The following is a 27,026-nucleotide window of genomic DNA, read 5'->3' on the forward strand; positions in this document are numbered from 1 at the left end:
ACTTCTAAGCTTCTGCTCAGACAGGTAAGAAAAACAGAAATGACCAGTTTCGTATCACTTTTTTCCAAACAAGCATTTTCAAAGTATACTGAAGGGACAGTTGAAAGGGGCACAAATTATGCACTGTGCTTCCAGGAACACTTGCCCCAGACGCACAGGGCCCTCTCAGAGCCTGGAGCCACAGACCCTGCACGGCCCCTGGCCTTCTGGCCTTGCTCCCCACTGGTGCCACTGCTCACTCCCACTGCTACAGGGATGGCCACAACCCAAAATGACACTGCTGTTACAAACTCAGGTACGTATGTTCAGAGCAGCACAACTCGGAACATCCAAATCTTGTACATGTCCCTTAAGTCCATCACCAGATGAATGGATAGAGAAAATACCACTGTGTGGTTTGGGCACATAGTGGAGCACTATGCTGCCACAAAGAAAGATAAACTGGAGTCGTCTAAGGAAAATGAATGTATCTTGAGACCATAATGTTAAGTGAAATAAATCAGACACAGAAGATTAAATATCGAGAAACTCAAATTATATGTAAGTTTAAAAGCAAAATAAAAGATAATAGGAAGCAGGGAGATGGATCTTTTGCACATGGGAAGGGGACTACGAGACAGAGGGAGAGGGAGAGAAAAAGGAGAAGGGGCATAAGAAGAATGAAGGTGTGTTATGTGCACGTGCCAGCTCCCCATGATGAATGTCATCATGTATTGCAAACATGTGCTAATAAAATTAAAATTAAAAATGCCATTTGGAGAACTCTGTAAAGGCACAGTCTCCCGACTCCTGCACTGAGGCCTGCAAACAGTCACAGCCCCAACACACAGAGGGAGGGAAAGGGAGAGCACTGCTCCTCTGGCCTGCTCAGGAAGGCTCAGAGTAACAGGCCATTTTAGTCAGTGGGGTCCCCTAGGTCTCCTGCACCCTGGGACAGGGCCTAGCCCCTCCGAACCCCCTCAGGTCACTGGGCTCCTCCAGATTTGAGCTCAGAGCAGGAATCCAGAGATCAGAGCTGAGCCAGATACCCAGCAAGGCCAAGCAGCAAAAGCCAAAAGCTCACCAAAATCAGAGTCAAAATCAGCTAGCAGGGTCAAGCCCAAACCCAGACAGGAGGCCAGGGCACACAAGAGCAGGGGATGCTCGGGGCCAAGGCACAAGGCAGGCCAGCAAGCTCAGTAACGGGAGCTGCCGGTCAGGCTTTCTCATCTCCACCAAACACAGCAGCACTGCTCCTGCCTGCAGATCTCCACAGAGCCAACCCCCTCGCTCAGGTGAGTGCCCTCTCACAGGGCTTCCTCTAACATCACCAGGGCAGCATCTGCACAACGAGGGGGATGTGGCCAGGTGGAGGGACACACAGACACTGGGAAGGCGGGGCCTGAGGCACCAGGACTTGGGACATTCTTCTTCCCACAGGCTGGCAGGCAAGCAGCTCCCAAGCCAGCAGGCCAGGAAACAGGGAGTCCACAGAACCGTGAATGTTAGGAATTCACACCTGGGGTGATGTCCAGATTCAAGAGTCCCCAAGCACCCCCTCCAGCTGACTTCTGAGATTCTTTGAAGCAGTAAGAATATAGTAGGGGGGATAATTTAATATGCAACTCTGTCTGATCTCTGGCTTCTTGCACATCCACCTCCACAACAGACTCCAGGTGTGCACTGCTGAGGACAGAGAACACTCAGTCCTGGTGTCACCCATGTACCTGCTGGGTGCCCACTGGCATTCTCGGTGGAGTGGGCACAAGTCCCACAAGTCTGGATGCCAAAAATCCAGGTATTTTGCTAGCCGTTGTGCAGGAAAGGCAAAAACAATGTGCACCCTGCAGGGGATACTGAGTAGGCCTGAGTCAGCCAGGGGAGAGCAAGCGAGGTAAGATCCATCACATTCCATCAGCTCACAGTTACTGGAGCATGCTGTCAGGGGAGGATGCATCGTCCACCACAATGCCAAGATCTACCATGTCTGCAGATGCATTTAATGGAAACAGACTGATCTGAAATGGCTCCAGCACTGAATACTCACAGGGTATGACCAGCTATTAAAGTTCTGTTCGCATTCTTAATACCCATGTCCTCGTGAGAATCAGATTTGCTAAAAGTAGTCCAAGCTGTAAACTCTTCCCGAAGTATCTCTTCCACAAATCAGTTCATATTCAACAATGATAAAAGTGGCCATTGTGACTTGTTTCCCCCAGAGCCAGAGAAAACAAAGGCAAAAGGCACTCCTGGTTTGCCTGCGTACTTCAGAAACCTGAGCACACCAACCCACACACAGATTCTTAAACCAAAAGGCAAGCAGCCTTGCCACCGGAGGCCTGAGGGCTGGCAAGGTGCCTGCTCAGGGCGCGTTCCGTCTTTGCTGTCTTCGTACATCTTATCAAACACCCTCCGCAGGCCTCCATGGCAGAACCGAACCCCAGCTGTCCCCAGCCGAGATGCTCTGCATACTAACAAGTGAGATTCACTGAAACCGAAAACACTGCTGCGTCCGTGATTACTTACAAAAAAATCTGATTTTAGAAATGTGAAAACATCGTAACTCTACCATATGCATGAGCAATACCACTTCACAGCATATAAAGTGCCACGGAGATAATTTCTGAGGGGAGCAGCAAAACAGAGTTACACTGAGAGACCTGAGGGATTCATACCCCTTACACCCCAGCAGCATTGTGGCTCTGAGAAGGTGTGATTCACAACTGCAGATGGGAGACTCAATTCAGGGAACACTCCTCTCCGGATTACGACACATAATGAATGGAACCAAAACAGAAGTACATAACAAATCTAGAATGTGGATTAAAAGGCAACCACACATCACATAAAACACACACTGAGTATACCAAGCCAACAAGGACTGTATATTAACAACACTATTAGTGCACACAACTCTCCTGAACCAGCTATACTGCCCCATCCGGTATGTCAAATACGCAATTATTCAAATACGCTCATTTGCATCCCACATTTTGTGCTTTCATCAGGGGTCACAGTAGGTAGAGAAACACAGAGGTTTCATTATGCTCAAAATTAAGTACTGGAAAGAAGCTATCCTTTCAAGCAAAGCATCACAGTGTCACAATTACAGGACAGATATTCAACACAACTGATAGCATGACGTACTAGAGTGCAATCGAAGATTCAATAAATGGTTAGGAGGCATTTTTTGAAATAAAAAGAAACTTGCCTTCTATTTCTGGCAGTTATGCCACATTAGATGTTAACAAACTTAATTTTGTAATGCATTAAAAAATATAACCATCATGACCAATTTGGATTTACTTCCAGAACGTGCAGCTGGCTCAATACTAGAAACCCATACCAATAAAATTCATCACATTGGGCCGGGGATTTAGCTCAGTGGTTTTGCCGCCTGCTGCACAAGCACAAGGACCCAAGTTCGATCCTTGGTACCAAAAAAAAAAAAAAGAATTCATCACATTAATAGACTAAGGAAGCAAAAACATGACCTTAAATGATGGGAGGAAAAAGGCCTTGATAAATCTCAACAAGCATTTATGACTTCAAAACCAAGAGCAAGGCACCTTCCTTACCCAGGAAAGAGTTCCAGGTGCAACATTCAAAATTTCCCTCAACATGCAGATCACAACAACACTGAGATTCCCTCTTTCTCCAGAAAGAATGGTTCCCATCATAAACTCAGAAAACAAATGCTGGCGAGGATGTGAGGGAAAAGAAACCCTTCTATACTGTGGTGGGAATGTAGTTTGACCACTGTGGACATCAGTATGGGGATTCCTCAGAAAACTAAAACTAGAGATTATATTTGACCCAGCTATACCTCTTCTAGATATCCTCCAGGAAGAGTTAACAACATCATATTACAGTGATCCATGCACACCCACGGTTTTTGTTCCTTGGTTTTTGGTTTTGTTTTGTTTTTTGAGGCAGGGTCTCACTGAAATCGCCCAGGCTGGCCTCAAACTCATGGCAATCCTCCTGCCTCAGACACCTGAGTGCTGGGATACAGGCATGTGCCACCATGCCTAGCCACATCCATGTCTATAGCAGTGCAACTCATAATAGCTAAATCTTGGGAATAGCCTATAGGCCCATTAACAGATGAATGGATAAAGAAAATGTATTTATAATTAATTTAATATCCAGGAACCTCGTGAGGCCCTGGTGTTCTCAAGGTGAGGAGGTCCACAAGGGACAGAGCTGCAGACACAGACCACCCAGCATCCTCAGAACCAGTCCCACTCCCCCACAAGGCCCCTGGAGCCAGTGCTGTGGGGCCTGCCTGCTCCCCAGCAAGGGACCGGCTCACTCAAATCCGGGGTCAATGGGAAGAATGCAGTGAAAAGGGGCTCGTCCCCATCAGCGTCTGCACCTGGAAAACACCATTCCCTTAAGGCCGTGAGAAACTGCACCAGTTCTGAGCGAGAGTGAAGATCCTGGCTTCACAGGCCTGTGGGTTTCATTATTCCCTCTGTCTGTTCAGACGTAATGGGACACCACTCCCTGGTGGCTAATTGGAAAAGGCCTCTTATTTCTGTAATTTGTGAAACTGCTCTAAAAAGCAGATAACCAGAGGGTAGGTAACCAGATAACAATGGAGGAAAAGTCCCTGTGCAGATGATTAACATATCCATTGGACAGGCCCAAATGCCACGAGTGAGCACTCCTGTACACAGGCATCAAAACAAACCTAAGTACCTTTAAAACAGGAGTTTATTGTCTGTTCATTAAACTTCAGTAAAGCTGAAAAGAGGACAGAGGGAGGGAAAAAGAAGTAAAGAAGCCAGGTGCAGTCTCAGCACTCAAGAGGCTGAGGCAAGAGAATTCCAAGGAGTTTAAGGCCAGCCTGAACTACATAGTGAGACCCTGTCTCAAAAAAAAAATAAGAAGAAGAAGAAAATAGAAACAGAGAAAGAGGGGGCCGGGGATTTAGCTCAGTGGTTTCGCCGTCTGCTGCGCAAGCTCAAGGACCCGAGTTCAATCCCCGGTACCAAAAAAGAAATCGAGAAAGAGGAAAGATGAAGAGAGAGAAAGAAGGAAGAAATGATCAGAGCAGAGCCGGCCATCAGTCCTGAGTAAATAAACGGCATGGACACACAGTGAGTGAAGAACGCTGTGGCAGAAATCTGCCCTGAGCACGTGAGGCCAAACACCAGCAGAATGTGTGACCAACAAAACCAAGGTGCATCTCCTGGTTCCCACACAGCTGGGCACCATGACGTCAGGAAGGTGAGCGACAGGACACGAGCAGCTGTGTACAGGCAACTGACCTGACCCTCAAGGGGGAGCGTGCCCTCCTCCTGTGTCCCCTGTAATTCCCAGCCAGTAGAATGCAGTGATGAGGACGGCTAAGCAGCCAACCTGGACCATGAGGTTAAAGCCAAGCACAGAGGAGTAACCAGTTCACCTGCAGAGAAGTCGTCCAGGAGATGGTAAGAGAGCCCTGCCGTGTGACACCACAACTGTTACAGGTGTGCCTCCACCTTGCAGATGCACCCGAGTCTAACCTCTACAGTGGGAGAAACTGTGACTCCCCATGCTGCCAAGTCTGCATGTGAGGCCCCTGCTCAACATCGTATCCCAGGCCCAGCCATGCTCTGGGGACCCACTTCCCACACTCCTCAGCCAGCACCAGCCCCGCCTCTGCCCAGAGGCCCATCTGCCTTGAGGGCACCCAGCCCTGCTGGGATGCGGAGCACCCAACCCACGCCTTGAGGGGAGGTGCTCCCTACCCACAGGACCCAGGCCCTGCTGGCACAAACTGACAGTGACTCCAGAGCCACACTCTGAGACCAAGAGGCTCAGGTCAGCACTCTAAGAAAGGTGACAAGGAGAAGAGAAGAAACGCACAAACATAAACCATTTTAAAAATGAAGTACAAAGAAGGTCATGCTCTGCAAGTATTCTCTCATCTCCAGACACAGCGAGCACAGTGCTGGAAAGGGCAGCTGCAGAGAGGCCTCTCTCAGGGACTGCGTCCACAGGACAGCAATCGCCTCTTGTGCTCCACAATCCATCGAACTTCTGCATTAACAATCTTAGAATGTTTTTAAACAGATTTACTGCACAGACAAGAGACATCATTGTTTAAAAGTGTACTTACCATAGGAATCAGGATGCAAAACAAAATAATTCAAGCAATAAGAAAATCCACTCTAAAGAATGCCACTTACTTTAGCAACAAAAAGTAAGGAATCAGGAATAAATATAAGAAAGCATAGACAAGATCCTTTATACACAGTATTAAAAACTTCACTCCAAGGCATAAAAATGGCCTAAAAGAATGGGAAACCAGCAAGTTCATAAAAATGAAAGTTAAATTTCATAAAGATGTCAATTTCCTCAAGAGGATCTAGAGAGCCTATTTAATTTTAGGTATAAATCAAACTGACCTTAAAAACAAAACAAAACAAAACAAAAAAACTTCAGTGATCTGACTCTGAGATTTATAGGAAAGAGCAAAGAGTGGGGCTATGCAAGTGATTCTGAGGAGGAAGAAAAGGGGGTGTGAGCTCCCCAGCCTCCCCCAAACCGTAAGACATTACAAAGCTGTGTTAGTTAACAAGGTGTCCCAAGAGAAGACAACTGCATACTAGGACAGAACAGAGAACCCAAAACAGCTCTGCGGGAACGTGACAACAATCTAAAACAGAAGTGAAAAAACTGAAAAAATAAAAACCAGAAATGACACTGGGAATGTGGACAGAAGAGCCAGAGTCCACAGATCACACCAGGACTGACCTAGTCTTAAAGACACAGCTGTCAAGTACAGAGAGATTAAATACAGAGATGTGAAAGCCAAACTTTCAGATGAAAGTACAGAAGGACACTTTATGAGGTGCATGAAGGAGAAAATTGCTTAAGTACAGCACATTGGTGTTAACCAAAAAAGACTGATTAAGTTCAACCACACTAAAATTAAGAACTTCTCTCATCAAACCTACCAAGTAGAAAGTGAGATACAAGCCACAGAACAGAAAAAGATATTTGCACCATACAAAGTGACAATTATAATCCCAAACATATAGAGCAGGTGATGCAGAAGAACACACATTTCCCAGGACAGGAAACACAGAAGATGCCTGTAAATATACAAAGAGGTGCTTAATTCTACCAAAAAAAATGGAAATGTGAAAACTATGAGCACAATAAGAATATCTATCAGAGAAACAAAAATAGTGACGCCTGGCAACAGCAAGACTTAGCAAGGGTAGGAATTCTCCGCAGGTGAGCCTCACACACAGAGCCCTCTGGGAAGCATGCTGGCATCACTGAGAGCTGAACAGGCACTTGGCCAGGGCCACAACTGTGCTCCTCTGAAATGTCTCAGACAAAGCCTGGCAGGGGCACCTGCGGAAATGGACACGGCAGTGCCCACAACACCACTCCTAACAACATGTGCAAAACAGTCCAAGTGCCCATCAGCAGGAGAAAGGCTGAAGAAAGTGTGGGGATACTGAAACTGCAAACTAGTATACAACTGGATATAACAGGTAGCTGAAGAATAAGAGAGAGAGATCAAGCGGCGGAGACTGATTGCATAAATGATACAGCTCCAAAGGATGCAATAGTCAGAGACACAACACTCCCTCGGTAAGAAGCTGTGGAGCCACACACATGAGACCCAGGGAAGGGCCGCCCATCTCCTGGGGAGGGTCTGTGGAGTCAACACCAGGAGTCAGGTTCAAGTTTGTGCGAGCATGTTGGCCCACACTGGCGGGGTTCCAGTTCCTAAAGCTGGGGTGATCATGAGTTTAGACACACATATACATTATATATATTCTTTTGTATCTAACAATATTACATAAAAATATTTTAAGAACCATTAGCAAATCCTATGAGCAATTATGTCCACTAAGGGAAACTGTCCAGATACTGGCCACCCTGCACTAGTTTCTGGGTCCAGCCCCTCCAGGGTACCCACTGTCTTGCTGGTACTGTGAGCATGGTCCCTCACAACAGAGAGAGACACAGCTTGAACTTCCGGTCATGGCTCCTCCTCTTACCTCCGTCACCTTGGGCTGGAGTATTAATGCTTCGGGGCTCATCCGAGGGATGTCTATGTGGATCTGGAAATGCAGAAGAAGGAAACATTTAATGAAAAGGATGAACAAATATCACTACAAGCGCCACGATTCAAAGAGCAGCACTTAGTGCTGAGCCTACTCTACTCCTTCCTATGCTCTCTCCAAGGACCCGTTACCAAGTCCTGCTCGAGAGGAGGTGTCCAGAAGCACATACCATCAGACCAGGGCTTTCCAGTCTGAGGGTGACAGATTTGCCTGACACTTTCCCAAACAAGCATGGGTTGCTGTATGATTAGGAGCAGAGCAAGCCCTCAGCTATTTAGTAACATAATCCATAGCAATTAGTAAACATTGATTTTCAGCCTCTGACACAGAGAGCAATTCAAGTACATCAATAGTGCGCAGAGTTTCAGCTGTGACAGCGCCTTCTTGGAACACAGGCCACATTTTCTTCTACTTCACAAGGTCCTTGGGGAGTCTACGACACTTTTCAAAGGAAGCATTTGAAAGTCTCTGCTGGTGTCAGCCGGTTTCTGCCTGGCCACCATGTGACATGAGTTGTAACAACACTCCCAACACTGCAGAGGAGGGCACTCTCGGGTTCATGAAGAAACCAAGAAGGGACAGAGAGAGCACAGCTGGCCTCACAGGCTAGCGCGCACATCCCATCCATGAGAACATCCTACACCAGCAACTGCCATCGCTCCCATTCTCCAGGATGACAGCAGCACACCAGACTGAGGAAAGACACACCTAAAACCAAGAGGGACTCTGCAGTTGCGTTTCACTTCAGGTCTCCCTTGACCAGCTCACAGAGGAGCCTAACATCCCGGAGACTGGGGTGACGGCCTCACTCTGCATATGCTGGCCTGTGGCCATAGGTTAACCACTCAGGCTCAGGCTCAGTCTCCTTAACGATATACGACTGGTGCAGATCGAGGATGGCTGTGGACCTGCAGCCTAAGGAACCAGACACACGTGCATCGACGGTGTGCACAGGACTGTGCGGGCAGCAGCACCATCCAGCCTGGTAAGGTCAGAAGACACCAGGTGGCCACAAGCAGGAGCTCAGCCACAGGCAGGGGACAAGGGGTCTAGCGGGGCCTTCTGGAGGGCTAGCAGCACCACATGGCTCCCTGCAGTGACATCCTGTGGGTGCACACTGTCCCCAGACAAGCACCACGAACTCCTGCAGGCCAGGAACTGGGTCTCACCTGCCTCTGTATGCCAGGGCCAGCAGGCCCAGCAAGGCCCATCCTACTCAAGACCAAGGGCAACAAGCTCACTACATGGCCAGCACAGAGCAGCCATCACACTCCACTCCCTGCCATCACAAGAGAAGAGAAACTGTACAGAGCTGGATGAACAGAACTGTGACCTCTCCCTCCCCTGGCCCACCCCCACTGGACACAGGCCTGGGTGAGTGGGACAAAGGCCACAGTGGTCTGCGGAATGACCCAGAGGGAAAGACACACCAGAGGAATCTTTAACTCTGCACAACTCCATGTGGCCTTGACAGGACGTCTTCTGATGGATAAAGGACAAGGCACCTGGGGGACACAGTAAGGCCACCACCCCTCTGCTGCCCCACTGGAGCAGGACACCATGGCTCCGGCCGAAACGGCCACAGAGAAAAAGCCCGGGAGCCACTCCAAAAGGAACGTTTGCCCAGTGCAGAAGAATCAGGCAGACAGGAAAACCTACCACTCCTGATATCACATTTTTTTCATTTATGTTAATTTAAAAATATATTGGGAATTCAAAATAATATGGGATCTTTTTATTACCTATCGCAGTAACTAAGTAAAGATGGGTGCAACCTGTCTGTAATTAACTTTCCTTTCAGCAGCTCATAACAGACACAGCCTGGCAAATCCTGCTGGTAAACACTGGTGCCATCCTTTGTCTTTTCCTTGAATAAAAATACATCAAAAACATGTTCAAAACAATACCAAATTTATCCATTTCAAAAAACCAGTGAAGTGGAAAAATAAAACAGTGAGCTAATATTTCCTTACCCAAATCCAAACACAATCTGCACCCAATCAGTTCCCTGGGGTTCCCAGGTGGTGGCCCAATGTGGCCAAAGAGCCCCCAGTGTGAGGCAGAAGGACCAGCTGGAAAGTGGGCAGCAGCAGAGGCAGGGCCACCTGGAGGGGCTGGAGTGGCTCTGGCCTGGCTTCCTGCAGCTGCTCTCCTCCGCAAGTCACTAGGCTTCCGGCCCCAATGGCATCCTACTAATAGAAAGACACTTTCCAAAGAATCCACTTACCCTAAAGAACCTTTGACTATGAATCAGAAGTTAAGGCCTGTCTTTGGACCTTCCCAACAGATCTATACCTAAGTGACAGATACAAGGGGATATCCCACATCTAGGATAGAGAAACTTGGCAAAGCTCCTCCATGTAGAAGCAGAGCTTGCAAAGAGAAACATTCACCACTGACATGCCTCAGGAAAACCAGGAACTGATTGCAGACACAAGACAATGAAACCAGTTAAGAACTACCACTCTGAACTTTCACATACTATACAGAGAATAAGAATTATAAAGTCCTCAAAGAGCTATTCTAACAGCAAATTCTGGATGTGCTGTGAATGGTAAATCAATTTTAAGTGCTTTTCCCATTATGAACATCATCTGTCGACTGAGTGCTCAAGAAAATGTAATTATACCCATTTTTTATCAAACTAACTAGCAAAATGACAAACTGGCAACACCTTTAGCTATGGACTGAGTTGTGTCACGCCAAACTAAGGTGAATAAAACACCTTTTACCTATTAGCACTCATCTCTAAGCCCCCTCACCATACCAGGGAGCACAATGCCTTCCAGCCCCATGGGACCTCCCTGTCAGGCGCCAGCTGGCTCCTGCCCTGCACGAACAATCCTTAATCCTCAGGCAGCCCAACAGCAAGCACCCTGAGGTGGTTATCCTGCTAATCAGATCTCAGGCATCTATTTTATACTTCCAATTTCAAATACCCTTTTCACTTTTGTACAAGGAATGCCAGGTATTATCATTAGAGGAAATTTATCATTATTGATTTTCAGATATATTTACTCATTAGAAAATAAAAATCTGTGAAGCAATCACAGACATGCTAGATGAAATACTTCCTTCTACACCATCACCAAATCAAAGTACTTCAAGAGATATACGGAAAAGAAAAAGGACTCCCACCTGTCTGTATGTGTCTTGGTGAACTTCGTCATTCCTAGAATCATAATAGTGCTCAATAAAAGCAAAATATTCTTTCTGTTTTCTCTGGAGGGTGGCTGGTCTTCGTTCAACATTAGCAGGAAGGTAACCCTAGGAGAAAAGGAAAGCAAATAAATATGCATATATGGTTACTGCTCACTCACAGGGCCATGATTAGAAGTGGGAAATAAAAAGGCTCACATCTATGTTAAATGAAATAAATTGGACACAGACACTTAAATATCACATGGTTTCTCTTACATGAGAAACCTAAAATATAAACAAAGGAAAATGAATGACAAATAATAGGAAATATGAGACAGATCTTGTCTAAAGAAAAGAGGACCACCACTCCCAGCACAGAGGAGGTGAGCCGCTCCCAGCAGCCAGGAGGAGGCTTCCAGGCCTCCGTACCACCACTCCCCAGCACAGAGGGGGTGAGTCACACGGGCAGCAGCAGCACCACCACCACCCACATCAAAATGAGAACACTCATAAAAAAGTCTCAAAACCAGACTTCCAGATCACCTAAAGCAGCCCCAAAGGGAAACGAGATGGAATACTCTGATATTCAACCACCTGGACTCCCTGAACTGGCAACAAAAGAGTATCTGGAAAAAATGAAATCAGAAATAATTTCTCAGATAACAGCTGAGATTGTGTCCATAGTACAAGACATGATTAATAAATCTAGAGAGGACAAAGATAAAAAAAAAAATAGAGGAGCTGAGGAACATGATGGAATCCCAACATAGGAAACTAATGGAATCCATAAAACAGATGCAAACAGATTACCAGGAGATGAAAAATTTCACTGAAAGCTTTACACAGCACAATGAGCCAATGTGAGGACAAAATTTCAGACATAAAAGATAAGATTGCAATTAGCGATCAGGAAAAGAAAAATTTCTTTAAAATTGTAAGGGACCATGAGATATCAATCTAGCAGCTGCTAGACAATACAAAAAAATAACATAAGACTCATCGGAGTCAATGAAGAAACAGGAGAGAGTGCAGACGACATAAAAAAACTGTTCACAGAAGTGATGGCAGAAAACTTCCCAAGCAGGGGAAAAGAACTTCACAGACAGATAAGTGAGGCATATAGGACTCCAACTAGCCTGGATCAAAAATAATCTACACATAGGCATATAATTGTTAAGATTCCAGAAACCCAACAGAAGAACAAAATTCTACAAGCAGTGAGAGAAAAGAAACAAATCACATACAAAGGAAAGCCCATCAGAATCACAGCAGACTTCTCAATGCAAACCCTCAAGGCAAGAAGAGCTTGGAGTGATGGATTTCAAGCCCTAAAGGAAAGCAGCCTCCAACACAGACTGATGTACCCTGCAAAACTATCTTTCAAAATTGATGGAGAAATAAGATACTTTCATGATAAAGAGCACCTCAGGAACTTCATGAATACCAAACCAGCACTCCAAAAAATTTTAGACAATATCCTAGGAAAAGACAACTTGGATCACAACCCCAGGAACCCCAGCAGAATGAATCCGTCAGGTCCCACAAGAAATTAAATGCAAAGGGGGAGAATCCAAAAAAAAGAAAAAGTCATGACAATGATAAGTCAATACATATCAATTATAACCATCAATGTTAATGGTCTCAATTCACCAATCAAAGACTGCCACAATGGGTCAAAAAGCAAGATACAACAATATGCTGCATACAAGAAACATACTTAAATTCAAAAAGAAACTCATAGACTGAAAGTTAAAGAGTGGAAAATAATATTCCATGCGACAGGAACCTCCCCCAAAAAAAGCAGGAGTAGCTATCCTCTTTGCAGATCAAGCAGATTTCAAACTAAAATCTGAAACACTTCTGGTCCCAAGAATTTCAGATAAGGGATACTCAACTTGTATGTACAAATTATTGTGAATATGTCTTTTCATTCCTCTTAAGTAAAAACTTAAGAGCAGAACTGTTGGTTCTTCACAGGAATACAAGAAATTTCTATATTGTTTTCCAAAATGGTTTTATCATTTTACATTTACATTAGCAGTATTAGAAAATTCTAACTGGTTCACACCTAAGCTGACATTTGTTCTTTTAAAACTTTTAACTTCATCTCTCTAATGAGTGTATAATTCAATCTTGTTATTGTACTGATTAGTATTTTTCTGATTCTAGTGTTGCACACCTTTCCCTGTGCTGTCCTGGCTATTTATCATCTTCTTGTGTCTACTTTTTAATTGGGTTGTCTATTAATGAATGAGCTGTAAGAGTTCTTTATATATTCTGGTCATAGGTTATATGTATTATAAATATAGTCTGTTTAAGGACTACTTTTCATTTTCTTAACAATGTCATCTAAAGTTCTAAATTTTGATGGAATCTCCTTCATCAATTTTTTTCTTTTATACATCATGTTTTCTATATCCTAGAAAGTTCTTGCCTACCCTAAATTCATGAACATTTTTCCTTATAATTTCTTCTTAAGGTTTTATAGTTTTAGTCTTTCAAATTTAGGTTCACAGATCCCTTCAAGTTATTTTCATGTATGGAAATAGAGGGTTGAGGTTAATTTTTTACACACAGACAAAAAGAAAAGAAAGGGGAGGAAGAGATGGAGGGAGGGGGACAGGGAGGGAGGGGAGGAAGAAAGAATTAAGCTGGGTTCCATCTGGGCACCAACTCCCCACGAGGAATGTAATCACTATGCAGGGGAAAGGAAAGAAGGGAAAGGAAAAATGATGAGAAATGGAAAAAATGGAAATAAAGTCTTTGTAAATAGGGAAGGGTGGAGGGGGTGAAGGGAGGGCTAGGAATGGGGAAAAAATAAGAGCCAAGATGCATCATGTAAAGGTACAATTCCCAATGAGAAATGTAACTATGTTGTATACCTACAATGTACCAATAAAAGAATTTAACGAAAAATAAAAATTTTTTAAAAAGAATTAAAAAAAAAAAAAGGAATGTAATCACTATGCATGGCAAATATGCACTAAAGAAATGCAAAACAGAAAATAAGGGGAGGGGCTCACATCTGAAATGAGCTTGGTGCACTGAAATCCCATACACAGAAGAGCATAAATATCAGGTGGGTCCAGGTCCAGGGCATCCGCAGCCCCTGTCTAGCAGGGTCCACATTACAGCTGGTGAGGGTCAGCTGGGACTTGAGATCTCCTACGGTGTGGCTGGAAAATGCAGCAACCCCTTCTCCCAACACCTTATAGACCATAAAAGAACAGGAGTATGTATGGCCTCACACTTGCACCACACACAAGGGTGTGCTCACACATATATCCATGTGCACAAAGCTGCCACTTAGGCAAATCCACACCTACTTTGCAAAACCTCCTAGGCTTCTGGAAGCTGCAGATCCAATTTATACGAGGGTGGACATGGATCCAAAAAGGGATGGCAGTCCTGAAGGCCACGAGGAGCTCAGAATGCCTGGTGTTTTATGAGGTTTTTTCTGTTTCTACTTTTTAAATTAACACTATTGATGTGTAATTTATAAAACAAAATGAGCCCATTTTAGTTACATTTCCATGACTACTGATGAGGGTATCAGCTGTGTGACCGCTGCTCCAGGAAGGTATGGGGCACCCCCAGGCCCTGCGTGCTTGCCAGTGCCCACTCACCCTGGCATGGTGTGGTGCCACCTCCTCCCCATGGATGGCAGGTCTGTCTGAGACTCGCTCAGGATTTTGTGCACACCATCTTCCGAGATTCAGCCAAGCTGCTGCATGAACCAGGCCCCTATTTCCTTCTGCCTTCCAAGCAGCATTGGGCTGCAAGGATGTACCAGTTAAGCCACTCACCTGCTGGTAAGCATACAGGCTGCTTCCAGCTGGGGGCTATTATGAATAAAGGTTATTATTGATGTCTTGTGTAAGATTTTTGGAAACATGCATTTTGATTTCTCATGGTCAATTACAACCATACCTCAGTTTCCAAACACTTTTGTTTGCAAACACTTTGGTTCACAAACTGAAGTGTTTGGCAAAATTTTGTTTCTGTTTGTGAACTCTGCATCAGGTGGCAAACACAGTCGCAGCCAGTGGTAGCGAACCTATAGCACACATGCCGCAGCAGGCTGTTTGTTATCACTGAAAGCTCTAAAAGGTTCACCAACACTGACTGCAGCCATCTTTCCTGCAGGAAAATGAATGTGGCCAACAGTTCCAGAATTGTAGAACAAATTAAGTTCGTGAACCAAGGTATCACTGTACCTAGGAGTGCAGTTAATGGATCAAAATGCAGGGTGATGTTTCATTTTCTAAGAAACTGCCAGATTCCATTTCAAAGAGCAACACTATGAGAAGTCCTAATTCTCCTCCAACACTTAGCAATGAGACTCTTTTAAATGCTAGTCATTCTGCTGGGTGTGGTTTTGATCCATTCCACTAATGATTAATGACAGGAATGTCTTCACATGGCCAATGCATCTCTTCTTGGGTGAAGTATCTATCCCAGCCTTCAGCCCACCTTTAGACACAGTGTCTGTCTTCTCACTGGGTTGTTGGGCTCAGCATACATTCTAAATACAAGGCTCTCTTTAAAATATACATATTTTATGATGATATCCTCCCAGTCCGTAACTTCCTTTTCATACTTTAAACACTCAAGTTTTAAATTTTCCTGAAGTCCAGTGTTTCCTGTGTCCTGCATAAGAAAGATTTTCTCCCTATTTCGTCCCACAGGTTTTCAAACTCTTCCTTTCTTCAGGACAGGTCTAGACTGGGAAGAACTACACAATACCACCATCCCACTGAGCACAGTGTCAGAGAGGCTTGGGGGTAGAGAGGGACCCAATGCAGGCATAACAACCCAGCCTGGAACTTTTCTCTGCTTTTATGAACTGAAATAAATGTGGACAGTCTGGAGCTGAGGCAGGCATGATGTAACCACGAGGCAGAACCATGAGCTGCAAGTCCACCAAGAAAAACAGAGCTGGGCTGGGGATGTAGCTCAGCGGTGCTGCCCCTGCCTGGCAAGCACAATGCCCTGAGTTTGATTCCTGATACAAAAAAAATTAAGAAAAGCAGAGCTCAGTGTTGCCAGGCCTTGACAATAAAGACACAGCTAGAATCCAGCTAGGTCTTCAGTTATACAATGATATGCCTCTTAGTTTCCCTAGGGCATTCCCATCAGCAGCCACTGTATATGACAAACACAAGAACCGAAGTGCAGTCGTGTATCATGCTCTGAGAAATGTACCCTTAGGTGAGTCTGCTGTCACGTGAACTTCATAGCTTATGCTTGCACAAACTAAGATGGCCACAATGTCACAAGGCAATACACCCCTATGTGGCCACTGTCCTACATGCACTCAAAACATCACTATGTGGCACCTAACCATATAACATGCATATAGAAAGGCAGACCCCCAAAATGAGTGAGCTCGGCAACTGAACATACCTGTACAAATACCACCTGAGGAAAAGACAGACTCTCAGGAGGCTCCCCATGCCCTCCCTGACCTCCACCTCACAGAAGTGGAATTGTTTCCCTTAACACACGTGACCCGTGGAAAAATGATTCAGGCGATAACCGGAATCAGTAATATATTTTCACTGTCCCCTAACACCTTCATGTACAGAATCCACTCTAGTTTCCAGCTTTTGCTTTAAACATCTTTGTACCTACATTTTATGACACAAGACATGCATCTTTGTCAATTACACATGTAGGAGTGGAACAGCTAGGCACACAGGCCTTTAAAAGAGGTTGCTAAACAACTGTCCAGATGATTATACTCCCATCAGAAGTGTGCAAGAATTTCCACTTCTCTCCATTCTTGCCAACACAGGGGACGATCACACTTTCCCACATTGGCTATTCAACGAGTTTGCAGCCGTCTCTGGCAGCTTGCAGTGTGAACTGGCATTTCCCAGGGGAGCAATGAGTGCCATAGCATGACTGGATCTGTGCAGTGCATTCAGGTGCTGCCCCTTTCTATGAAGCTGCCTGGCTCCTTCCGCACCCCTAGGCCCAGGTCCCACAGCCTGCCAGCAAGCCCTGTGGGAAGCGTCCCCTCCACCTCCCCATGGTGTCAATGACGTCTTCTGATGAAGAGAAGTTCCTGCTGACAGAGCCTGATTTTGTTAATTTTTACAATTAGCCCTTCCCATGTACTTTTCAGGAAAGTTTCCTTCATCCCACATTCCATTCTGACTTATTTCATTTAAAATCATGAGCAAGTCACCAGTGTCACTAACTACAGTTCCACAGCAGGGATCAGCAAACTACGGCCCACTATTTGTGCAGATAAAATTTTGTTGGAACACACCAAGCCCATGTGTTTTCATACCATCAGTGTTTACTTTTCTACCACAGCAACAGCCTGCACAGTTACAGATGAGACCACAGGACCCAGCGGCTGGAGTATTTACTACCTAGACCCTCACAGAAATAGTGAGCCAAGCCCTGCTCTAACACATGAATCCTGAAGGCTGCATGGCCTCCCATCATGGGGGCTTATGTATAAGGATATGCAGCTTGTCTCCTACTTCAAAATATTCTGACTCTTTAAAATTGTCAGCTAGCAGTGTGTGTTATTTCCTGACATCAGATTCCTACAAGTGAACTGTTAGCTCAAAGGTATACCTAGCAGGTGTGATTGAAAAACACGGTGAATATTTATTTGAAATTATGACGGTAAAAGATACACTGCTATCAATCCCTCTCAAAATCCTCCCTCTCGCTTCAAACACACTTATCCATCATTCTTGCCACTTTCTGCAGCAGTTCTAGAGTCCTCTTCCATGGGTGTCTGTAGTTGTGTTGTCATGGCTGTCCTGATGTCCTAAATCAGTTCAAAATGTTTTCTTTTTGTGGTCTTTTGACTCTGAGGAAGAGCCCGAAGTCGTATATTACCAGAGCCAGTGAATGTAACACTCTTATGAGCCTGCCTTTCTGCTGGATGGCACTCCGCAGCAGAGCTGGCCATATTCGTGATCAGACCTCCTAAAGACACTCATGAGAGACTTCCAAACTGCTTCAGAGTGGAAGAACGAGGAGACGAGTGTGCTCAAAGAGGGGAGGGCAGTATTTTGAGGGGGATTCTAGCAAAGTATTCTTTGTTGTAATAAGTTTTAAAAACTAAACCCTAATCTTATATTGCGATCACACTGCATAGGGCCTCCAAGGCTCCTGACGCCTTCTCCCAAGGGGCCCTGAGAGAGGGGTAGCAGCTGACACCCAGCAGCCACATCACACGCCAGTGCCCTCTACCCTCACCCACTGCGATGTCACCAAGGAGCACTTGTTAATTACACTACGCTGGAAAGCTGCACCCACCACAGAGCGGCCCAGCTGACAAAATGAGGCAGGCGGCCAAACACTGCTGAGGCGGGCCAGAGCGGGGCTACTCCACTGGATAAGGGAGAGGCTACCCTACCGGTGCTGAGCAACCGCAACAGCAACAGCCAATCTGTGGTGCTGCCGCCGAGCAGGGCCCACCAGGGCATCCACAGTCCCCAGTGACCACAGCCACCTGGGCACGGCGTGGGACACCCACAGACAACAGAGCTCATTCCCAGCTCTCCACTTGGCACCAGGAATCGGGGCACGGAGGGTACCTCACAAAGACCACAGTACAGACCCCTGGGCTGCACGAGGACCAGGCTACAGGCCACTCTCCGCCCCCACCATCACGCTTCGCTCTTTAGCACCCACCCTCCCACGCTGTCACTGCTTTTGTGCCATCCCCCTCCATCATCTGTGCCACCTCATCAGGGCAGGGACTCTATCTGGTCCGAGACACACTGACAACACACACTGGCCTGGAACAGACAAGATCTCTTCACAGACAGAAACTGGACTGTGCCCCCAGGAACTCTCGAGGCCCCCTTCTCCTGCAAGTCCCACCTCAAAGGCTGCCTGACCCTGAGGCCCTTCAGACCGTCCACTGAGCAGCACCCTGCCCCAGGTGCCTCCTACAGAGCCTATCACCTTCCATCAGCTTCACTGACTTTCTCTTTGTCTCCTCCCACCACAGTGGAAGCTTCTCCCGTTGGCCTACAGCTCTCTCCTGAGGCCTTAGAACATCCCCAAGCTAACTCTGACCAGCAAGCCTGGTTACTATCACGCTTTCCTGGTTTAGTTTGGTTTTGATGTTGAGGAAGATAGAGGAAGAAAGGAGAGACAGTGTGGAGTGGGCAGTAAGCATGTCCAGGCCGGGCCAGCCCAAAGCAGCCTGGCAGATAGCAGGCATGTGCCATGTGCAGCAGCCAGAGAGCAGTGCTAGTGTGCCAGGTCAGGGCCCAATTGCCATGCAGGACAGTGAGGCCTCCGGGTGTCAGAGGGAGTGTGCAGACCCTGGTGCGCAAATGGGACAACAGAGTAAGCACTCTTAGAAATGTTTCCTGTTCCCCAAATTTTAACTTAGCTCACTGCAGCCCAAATCCTAAAAGGCAAGTACGTCATCATGGAAACATAATCAATAAAAAGCCCCACATACATTCCTGACATTCCCGTTCCTAAAGGAAAACACACATATACAAGTTGAGGCCTTTCGATAATTAAGCAAGACTAGAAATTATGCAAATGAAATATATTCAAGTATGCGATGAATTTTAAATGACAGAACTACAGAAAGCTTAATTGCTGTATTAGCATGCTATAAAAACACTAATCATAAATGTAAAACAATGCATGCATATACTTATATCTAAATTGTCCCAGTGACACAAAACCTGACTGTTCCCTCCCACTGTGCTCGTGTGCAAACCCACCTCAAAGTACTGGAAGAGGGGGAGGTGAACCTGGAGTTGCGTTTATCACTCCTCATCATGATACTAACTAGCCTAAATGTGAAATGTTTCATTAGAATTTTTTTCCCCGCTACTGGGGAATCAAACTCAGGACCTTGCACTTGCCAGGCAGCCACAGTGCCGCTAAGCTACATCCGAGGCCTGTTTAATTAGTTTTTGTTGTTGCCGAAATAGTTACTAAAAAGAGAGCCAAAAATATGGTTTTCTACAGCACTAATTTTTTTTAAAAGGTATTAAACTGGTTGTGTGGAATTTAAATGTTAAGTAGCATTACTGGTGGCTTAATGGCATGTTCAGGATAGAGGACGTCTGGTGTTTCTTCAGAAATGGCAGGCCCATGTAGGAAAGTAAGGTGCCTCCCTGAACCCCAATGAAGCTTTGATGAATCCCAATGTGATGGGAAAAGTTCTTGTGCGCCAGGACTTGAACTGAGGCAGCTTTGGTTACCTGTCACCATGATGAGCTCCACTCAGCCCTGTGTGCCTCTCCACCTCTCAGTCCTGGGATGGGCAGAGCTGACTTCCTATTCATTGAGTCACCCAGACAACCTAACCAGGCTTCCAGCCTATCCTGCACCCCTCCACTCCCCAGCCCAGCCCCCACCAGGTACCTCAGCCCCCTGGTGCTCTGCCATCATGGGGTACATGACTGCCAGTGACCAGCTTCCCAGCCAGCTTGTGCATGCCCTGGTCCTGTCTTGTGTGGGGCTCAAGGGTCTTAGAACAACAGCCTCCAGCCCTGGACCAGACCTTCCAGAAGCCTACAGCTGAGCACTTCCCGCTCAAGCTGGAAAAGCCCCAGTCAAGAACTCTCACATCCTTGCGGCTCCCACCCTGCCCCTCCCTCCACAGGGCAGGCACCCCATCCAGCCCCTGCTCATAGCACCCCAGAACTAGCACCCACCTGACACCCACATCCAACTCAGATTCTAACCTGCCAGGACCAGACCTGTGACTGCTCCCAGGGCAGTTGAGCAGGCTGCCAGCCCAGAGGCAGGGACAACTGCTGGACTCTCCCCACCATTCTTCAACAGGTCCTGGGGACCCTCAGACTTGCAAAGACCCTGGCCAAGGCATCGGGAGAAACCCTTGCTGAATCAGAGGCTAATGACTGACACCACTTGCATGCTCCCTGCACCCTTGACGACAGAAAGCACATGTAGGGGACTGTGCCTGGGAGCAGCCATGGGGCCAGAACCACTGGGTAAGAGCCACCAATTGACACCCAGCAGAAAGTGCTCTGCTTCTGCAGAAATCCACACGTGCGCCTGGTCTGGCTCCCAGAGAGTATTCGCACCAGGTAAAGGGGCGGGCACAGGGCGAGCAGAGCCAAGGGGTACAGGAACAGCCTGAGCAAAAGGCCCCCTTCTATGCAGTGAGGGGTATGAGGGAATGGCAGGCGCTCTCCTCTCTGCTCTGCAGGCAGGGAGGCAGGGGCTGGACTCGGTCTTCTTACCCCCACCCATTTTGCAGCACCAAAACCAGGGGCCCAGGACTCTCCACAGGATGACTGTGTGAACCACCAGGGGCCCCCACGGCTCTGCCTTCGAGGAACAGCTTTACCACTCCCAGTGCCAGTCTTCAGAACCAAGCCCAGCCAGGCGATCTCCAAGTCTGGGGAGTGACTGTGGCCTGGCCTCCTCCTGGTCCTCCTACTCCCTTGGTTCCCCATGCCCGCCCCTCCTGCTGGGATCTGAATGTGACAGCTTGTCTCTGGTCTTGTGACCTCCCAGCCCTCCCCCAGGGAACACCACAGTCCCTCAGAGATGCTGGGAAAGAATGGTACCCTCCTATGGAGGGGCAGCCGAGGGTCTATTCTTCAGTCTCCTGAGCAAAGTCCCCCTGTGATCAGTGACAGCTAAACAGACGCACCTGAGCAGCCTGGGTTTCTCTAGCTGGCACTGCCAGGGCTCCTGTGCACAGACTCCCACATCTCCCACTCTCCCATCCCCACTGATGAACAGGGCATGGCTGTCACTGTCTCCCTCTGCTCCTCAGTGCCCCTTTACAGGCACTTCCTGGCATCACAACTATTACCTACACAGATTGGCAAGTAAAAGAAAAGAACAGCACAAAACCTCTCACATAAGACTTTCCACCCAGATGCAGCACATCCCCAATAAACATAAAGATACAAAAAAGGATCTTTAAGGTATTTTCATCAAAACTTTCTACAAACCAATCTGAAGAGCTTGTTCCCTCTCTCAGAGGACATTAGGATAACTGGATATAAATGTTTAAAATAAAAAACACAAAACAAAAATACAAGCAATCACAGCAGGTATAATTTTAATTGCAAGAGAATATTTAATCAATAAATATTCACTGTTCAGAGCTGCATCTGCATTTAGGATTACGAGGTACTAAGCTGCAGATTTATTAAGACTCATTAGCAGGAAAGAGTCTCTTAAACACTGCAGTCAGACCCAATTTAGAGTAGACAATTCAGAGTTCTCTGTTGACTTAACTCCAAAAACAATAAAAAAGGAAAAGAGAAGAAAGCTGTCTGTAAACTATTCTGAAATTTTCTGAGTGCTGAACTCCTTTTCAATATTAGGCTGGGGTTAATTAAGTACAGGAGGTCATGCGGGTGACCAGCACACCCACTCAACTCTTCCAGAAGGGCATCCAGGGAGGCAGCCCCTTGCAAGGCCTGAGGGGCGGGCTCCATGCTCCATCACAGAGATAAACTACTTCTCACTGCTAGATATTCTCAGATATTCTCTCTCTCTCTCTCTCTCTCTCTCTCTCTCTCTCTCTCTCTCTCAGCTGGCAGTTTTACTAATAACATACACACATACATACATACCCCTTGAGGAATCACACATTTCCAACTTCTCAGAGCAGAACAATCTTCTGTGCTACACTTCCTACATCATAGGTTTGCCATCCTATAATGATTTTTTAAATACTAAAAACCAGATAAGAATACAGCTATCAAAAAGTATTGCTGGGCCGGGGATTTAGCTCAGTGGTCTTGCCGCCTGCTGCGCAAACGCAAGGACCCGAGTTCAATCCCCAGTACCAAAAAAAAGTATTGCTGATCCTCACTTTCTGTCAGCCTCGTCAAATCAATCATAAAATTAAGCAAAGAGTGGACGACGACATCTTGGCCACATGTGACCATGACAAGCAGCATGAGGCACAGCTGGCGGCCACCTTCAGCAGCTGGGCAGCTGTCCTCATGGAAGGAAGGCAGCACACTGAGCAAGAGACTTACTGAGAGAAGTTTCCAGGTCATCGGACGAACTGGCTTAGGGATTCCAGACCAGCTCAGCTTCCGCAACTCCTCTGTGAACAAGAAAAAGGAACAATGAAAACAGAGTTTACAAAAGGTTAGCATCTTCCCCAGCACCCCAACATACTCCACCAATGTCATGGGGAGTGGGAGGATCCAGAATAACCCTGAAGGATAAATATTTCAAAGACTGATTTTTTGGGAGGAGGGGGATCTTTTGAGGCAAAGTCTCACTATCTAGTTCGGGCTGGCCTGGAACTCACAAGGATCCTCCTGCCTCAGCCACCCAAGCGCTGGGATGACAGGTATGCACTACTAAAACCAGCTGACCACTCTCAATATATGAGAGAAGGTACGTCACCACTCTGTTCAAACAAAGCTAAATGTTATCTGCTCGCATGGAAATCTCAGAGATTTGCAAAATGCCCGGGTGTCCTGGAGCCAGGGACAGTGAGGCCCCACCTTCCCTTCAACGGTGAAGCCCAGGGCACAGCCTCCTTCCCCCCAAAGGACTTTTCTCTGTGTGTCCCCAGCCCAGCCACCTAAACTGGCTTCCGCTTCTCACCTTCACCCCGTCTCACTCGCCCATTTACTGTTCAACACCTATAGGCCGTGGTTTTCTCTGGAAGCTTGAGAAGCAGTTGCTTTCTGAGATAAGCTGGGCTCTACACACCATTAACTAAGGATGTAGTCATGTTGGGTGCAGCCACGACAACATGGCTTCGGGGCAGAACAGCGCATGAGAAGTGCTTTCCCAAAGCCAACAGGCGGGAAGAGGTAGGAGCAGAGGGGCTGGCCAGAGATGGAGGCAGGTCAGGGCACAACAGGGGGTGTGGGGCAAGGGTAAGGGGCTCCCCATTCTACCTGGCCTCTGTGCCCGCTAAGACCCGTCCACACGCTGTGGGCAGCTGCAGAACCTGGGCCCCACGCAGGTGCATCTACACTCGCCCAGCACCCCTGAACCAAATGATTTCCTTCACTAAGTGAGAATCCACCATTAGGTTCTTCTCCTAACAGCTCTGAGCAAATGATTAATACTAAGAATAAAAGAAATGATTAAAGAGAAGACTTTGGTAATATAATCAACAAAATACAAAGTCCTGACATCTAATCTTTTTCCAATTACTGAAGTCTAAGTAAAGTAAGTACAGAATAATTGGGCAATGGTATCAGCAATAACTTGCATTTTACAGCAATCTCAGAAAAATATCAAATCTTCCCCAGCTCCAGCTCCCTGAGGATATTATGAAAAGCAGGAACCTAATATCTGAACACCAATAAGGTAATGTTTACCAATCATGTTCCCGGGGCCTCTCCCTCTCCCTCTGCACAGCTCTGGTTTTCTGATTATGGTTTCAGAAAAAAAAAAAAAGAGCAAAGAAAATTGGCTTATTAATGTCCTCTGAACCCATCTCCTCATTAAAAGGAACTCTCAAAAAGTCCAAAATCTTGAATATACAGCAGGAGACACAGTTCTATCTTTGTTTAAACTTTAGTGTTTAAAGAGCACTGTCACGTGTATGATCTTATTTGATCCTGAGAACAGCTTGAGTTCATCGGGGCTGTGAGCACTGCTGTGCAAATGAGAAACAGTCTAAGGGAGGCTGAGGGACTTGACCAAGGCCACACCGGAACTCAGTTACCTTCAACACCAGGGTCTCTCCACTGTGTTAACTCTGATTCTTAAAAGAACTTTGTAACAGATACTCTCACTTAACGAACACAGAGAGATCTAAACTCCAATCTTAGCAGATCAAAACACAGCAGGACAGCCAAAGAACAGTACACACAAGCAGGATTTCCTCCAAGGGTGAAGGGATGGTCCAACATAGAAAATCTTGTCACTGCATCATGTGCTCAATTAGATTGATGGAGAAAAGCCACTGTGACAGATGCCCAGGACAGACTTTCACCCAGGGCCCATTCACCCCTTTCTGGCAGAACTGCAATTGTGCAGAGTGATAGCACACACCCCTGCAGCCTGGGGGAAAACGAAGCCCATCTCACCCCACGCCAAAGGTGTGCCTGAGTGGTGCCCTACGCGGAGCTAAGCAGGCCTCAGAGTGGCTGAGACACAGTGAACCAGGGACACCTGAGCCACTGAGCAGGCAGCATTCTCTGGGGCATCAGGAAACACTCTTGCTCCTGGGAAGAGTGGAGGCAACCTTCACTTCCTTCCTCTGAGTGCCATGATCAGACAGAAAACTCAGGGTCTCAGCAACCATCTAGTGCCCCAGCAGGCAAGAAACAGACGTCTGAGCTACTAAGCAGGACAGCCAGGTACAAGAACTTTCCAAAATTAGCAAGTTTTCTACTCGCAAGAAGAGAAACAGATAATGCCACAGGCTTCACAAGAACCATGAAGTACCACATGAAAACACTATCAGGCTTCATTTAAAGAAATGTGAAAGAGAAAAAATAGCCAAGTTCACTGTTATGGTTTATATCAAGAATGTCCCCCCAAGAGCATTGTGCATTCATAGTCAGGGCTTTGGGAAGAGGACAGGATCATAGGGTGCTGAAGCTGACTTGCTGTTAAGAGGTGGGCCGGGTTAGCTCACTGTATTGATAGATGGCTAGATGGTTGGATGGATGGATAGACAGATGGACAGAGGGATTGATGGATAATGAATAAATAGTTGACTACCCAGCTGCCTAGTTAGCTGGATGGACAGACCGAAGGACAGCCTACAGTCTGGTTGGCCAACTGGCTGGTTGGTTGGCTGGCTGGCTGGCGGGTTGGTTGGTTAGTTGGTTGGTTAGTTGGCCTGTTGGCCATTTAGCTGGCCAGTTGGCTGATTGGAGGGTTGGCTGGTCAGCTGGCTGGTTGGTTGTTTGGGGTAGTAATAATATTTTAAGTATAATTTGTATACAAAAATATTAACATAGCCCCTCCAACAAAATCTAGACATTTCTATCACTCTTTTCTAGTAATTCTGTGCCCACGCCCTAAACTAATAACCTTCTGATACCTGCTGGCACCTGTCATTACAGATGAGTTTTGCCTGTTCTTGCAATTCATATGAACATTACATGCAGTAATACTTTCCTGCACACTTCTTTTGATCAATATGTGTCTCTAAAACTCACACATGTTGCAGGTACCAGTAGTTTATTCATTACTAGAAGAAACAGTATTTTATTCTGTGAACATAACACAATTTGCTTACGTATCCACCCATTCATACAGATCTTGGATGGTTACAAGATTTCCCCATGAAGAAGCTGCTTCAAACATTCTTATGGATGTTTTCATTTCTCTTAGGCAAATAATGAGTGGAACAGATGGATCAGAGGGTGGATGGGTGCTTATATGTAAAAGAAAAAAGCTTCTTCAAAACCGTACCATTTTACTCTACCCATCAGCAATGTACCAAAGTTTCAAGTGCTACACAACCTGGTCAAAATTTAGTGTTGTTGATCTTTCTCATTTTTTATTAGTTGGTATCGCATAGTGATTTGAGTTAGTAATTTTGTGATGACCAACAAATGTGCCTTGAACAGATTTCCATGTTATCAGCCACATCTAACCGTTTGTGAAGTGTACTCGTTTTTTATTGATATCTATCTTTTACTGAGCTGTTCATAGTGCTGGTGCTGGTGCTGGTGGTGGTGGTGGTGGTGGTACCAATTTGTGAGTCTGTTTCTAATGACTGGCTTATCTTCTTTCTGATTATGGATCATGTGTTCCTGTTTTATTGCAGGCTGGTTACCTTTTTGTTGAATGCTAGATGCTTCAAGTATCAACAGATCACCTCTATAATAACAGAGCCAAGTCTTGCAAATGTTTCTCTTTTGCCAGCTGGTGTGATGCTATCCTTGCCAGTAG

The 27,026-nt window shown here is 46.2% G+C and overlaps 1 protein-coding gene across 19 annotated transcripts in view; it reads right to left on the reverse strand.

The window, feature by feature from the left end:
• Tbc1d22a (TBC1 domain family member 22A) overlaps nucleotides 1-27,026 on the reverse strand; it is a 448,179-nt gene that overhangs the window by 322,819 nt on the left and 98,334 nt on the right. For all 19 annotated transcript variants that reach the window (XR_015452208.1, XR_015452207.1, XR_015452209.1 and 16 more), the window contains 3 exons: nucleotides 23,180-23,250; nucleotides 11,196-11,324; nucleotides 7,992-8,054 (listed from right to left, as the gene is read on the reverse strand). Coding sequence is in view for 16 of the 19 variants with exons in the window: in XM_087213680.1 (XP_087069806.1) it covers nucleotides 7,992-8,054; nucleotides 11,196-11,324; nucleotides 23,180-23,250 (263 nt within the window). In the remaining 3 variants the exon portion in view is untranslated. The remainder of the gene's footprint in view (nucleotides 1-7,991; nucleotides 8,055-11,195; nucleotides 11,325-23,179; nucleotides 23,251-27,026) is intronic.

Source organism: Heterocephalus glaber, unplaced genomic scaffold (genome assembly GCF_053883595.1).
Source record: "Heterocephalus glaber isolate CG9 unplaced genomic scaffold, H.glaber_assembly_v1.0 deba00001444, whole genome shotgun sequence".
Taxonomy (NCBI): domain Eukaryota; kingdom Metazoa; phylum Chordata; class Mammalia; order Rodentia; family Bathyergidae; genus Heterocephalus; species Heterocephalus glaber.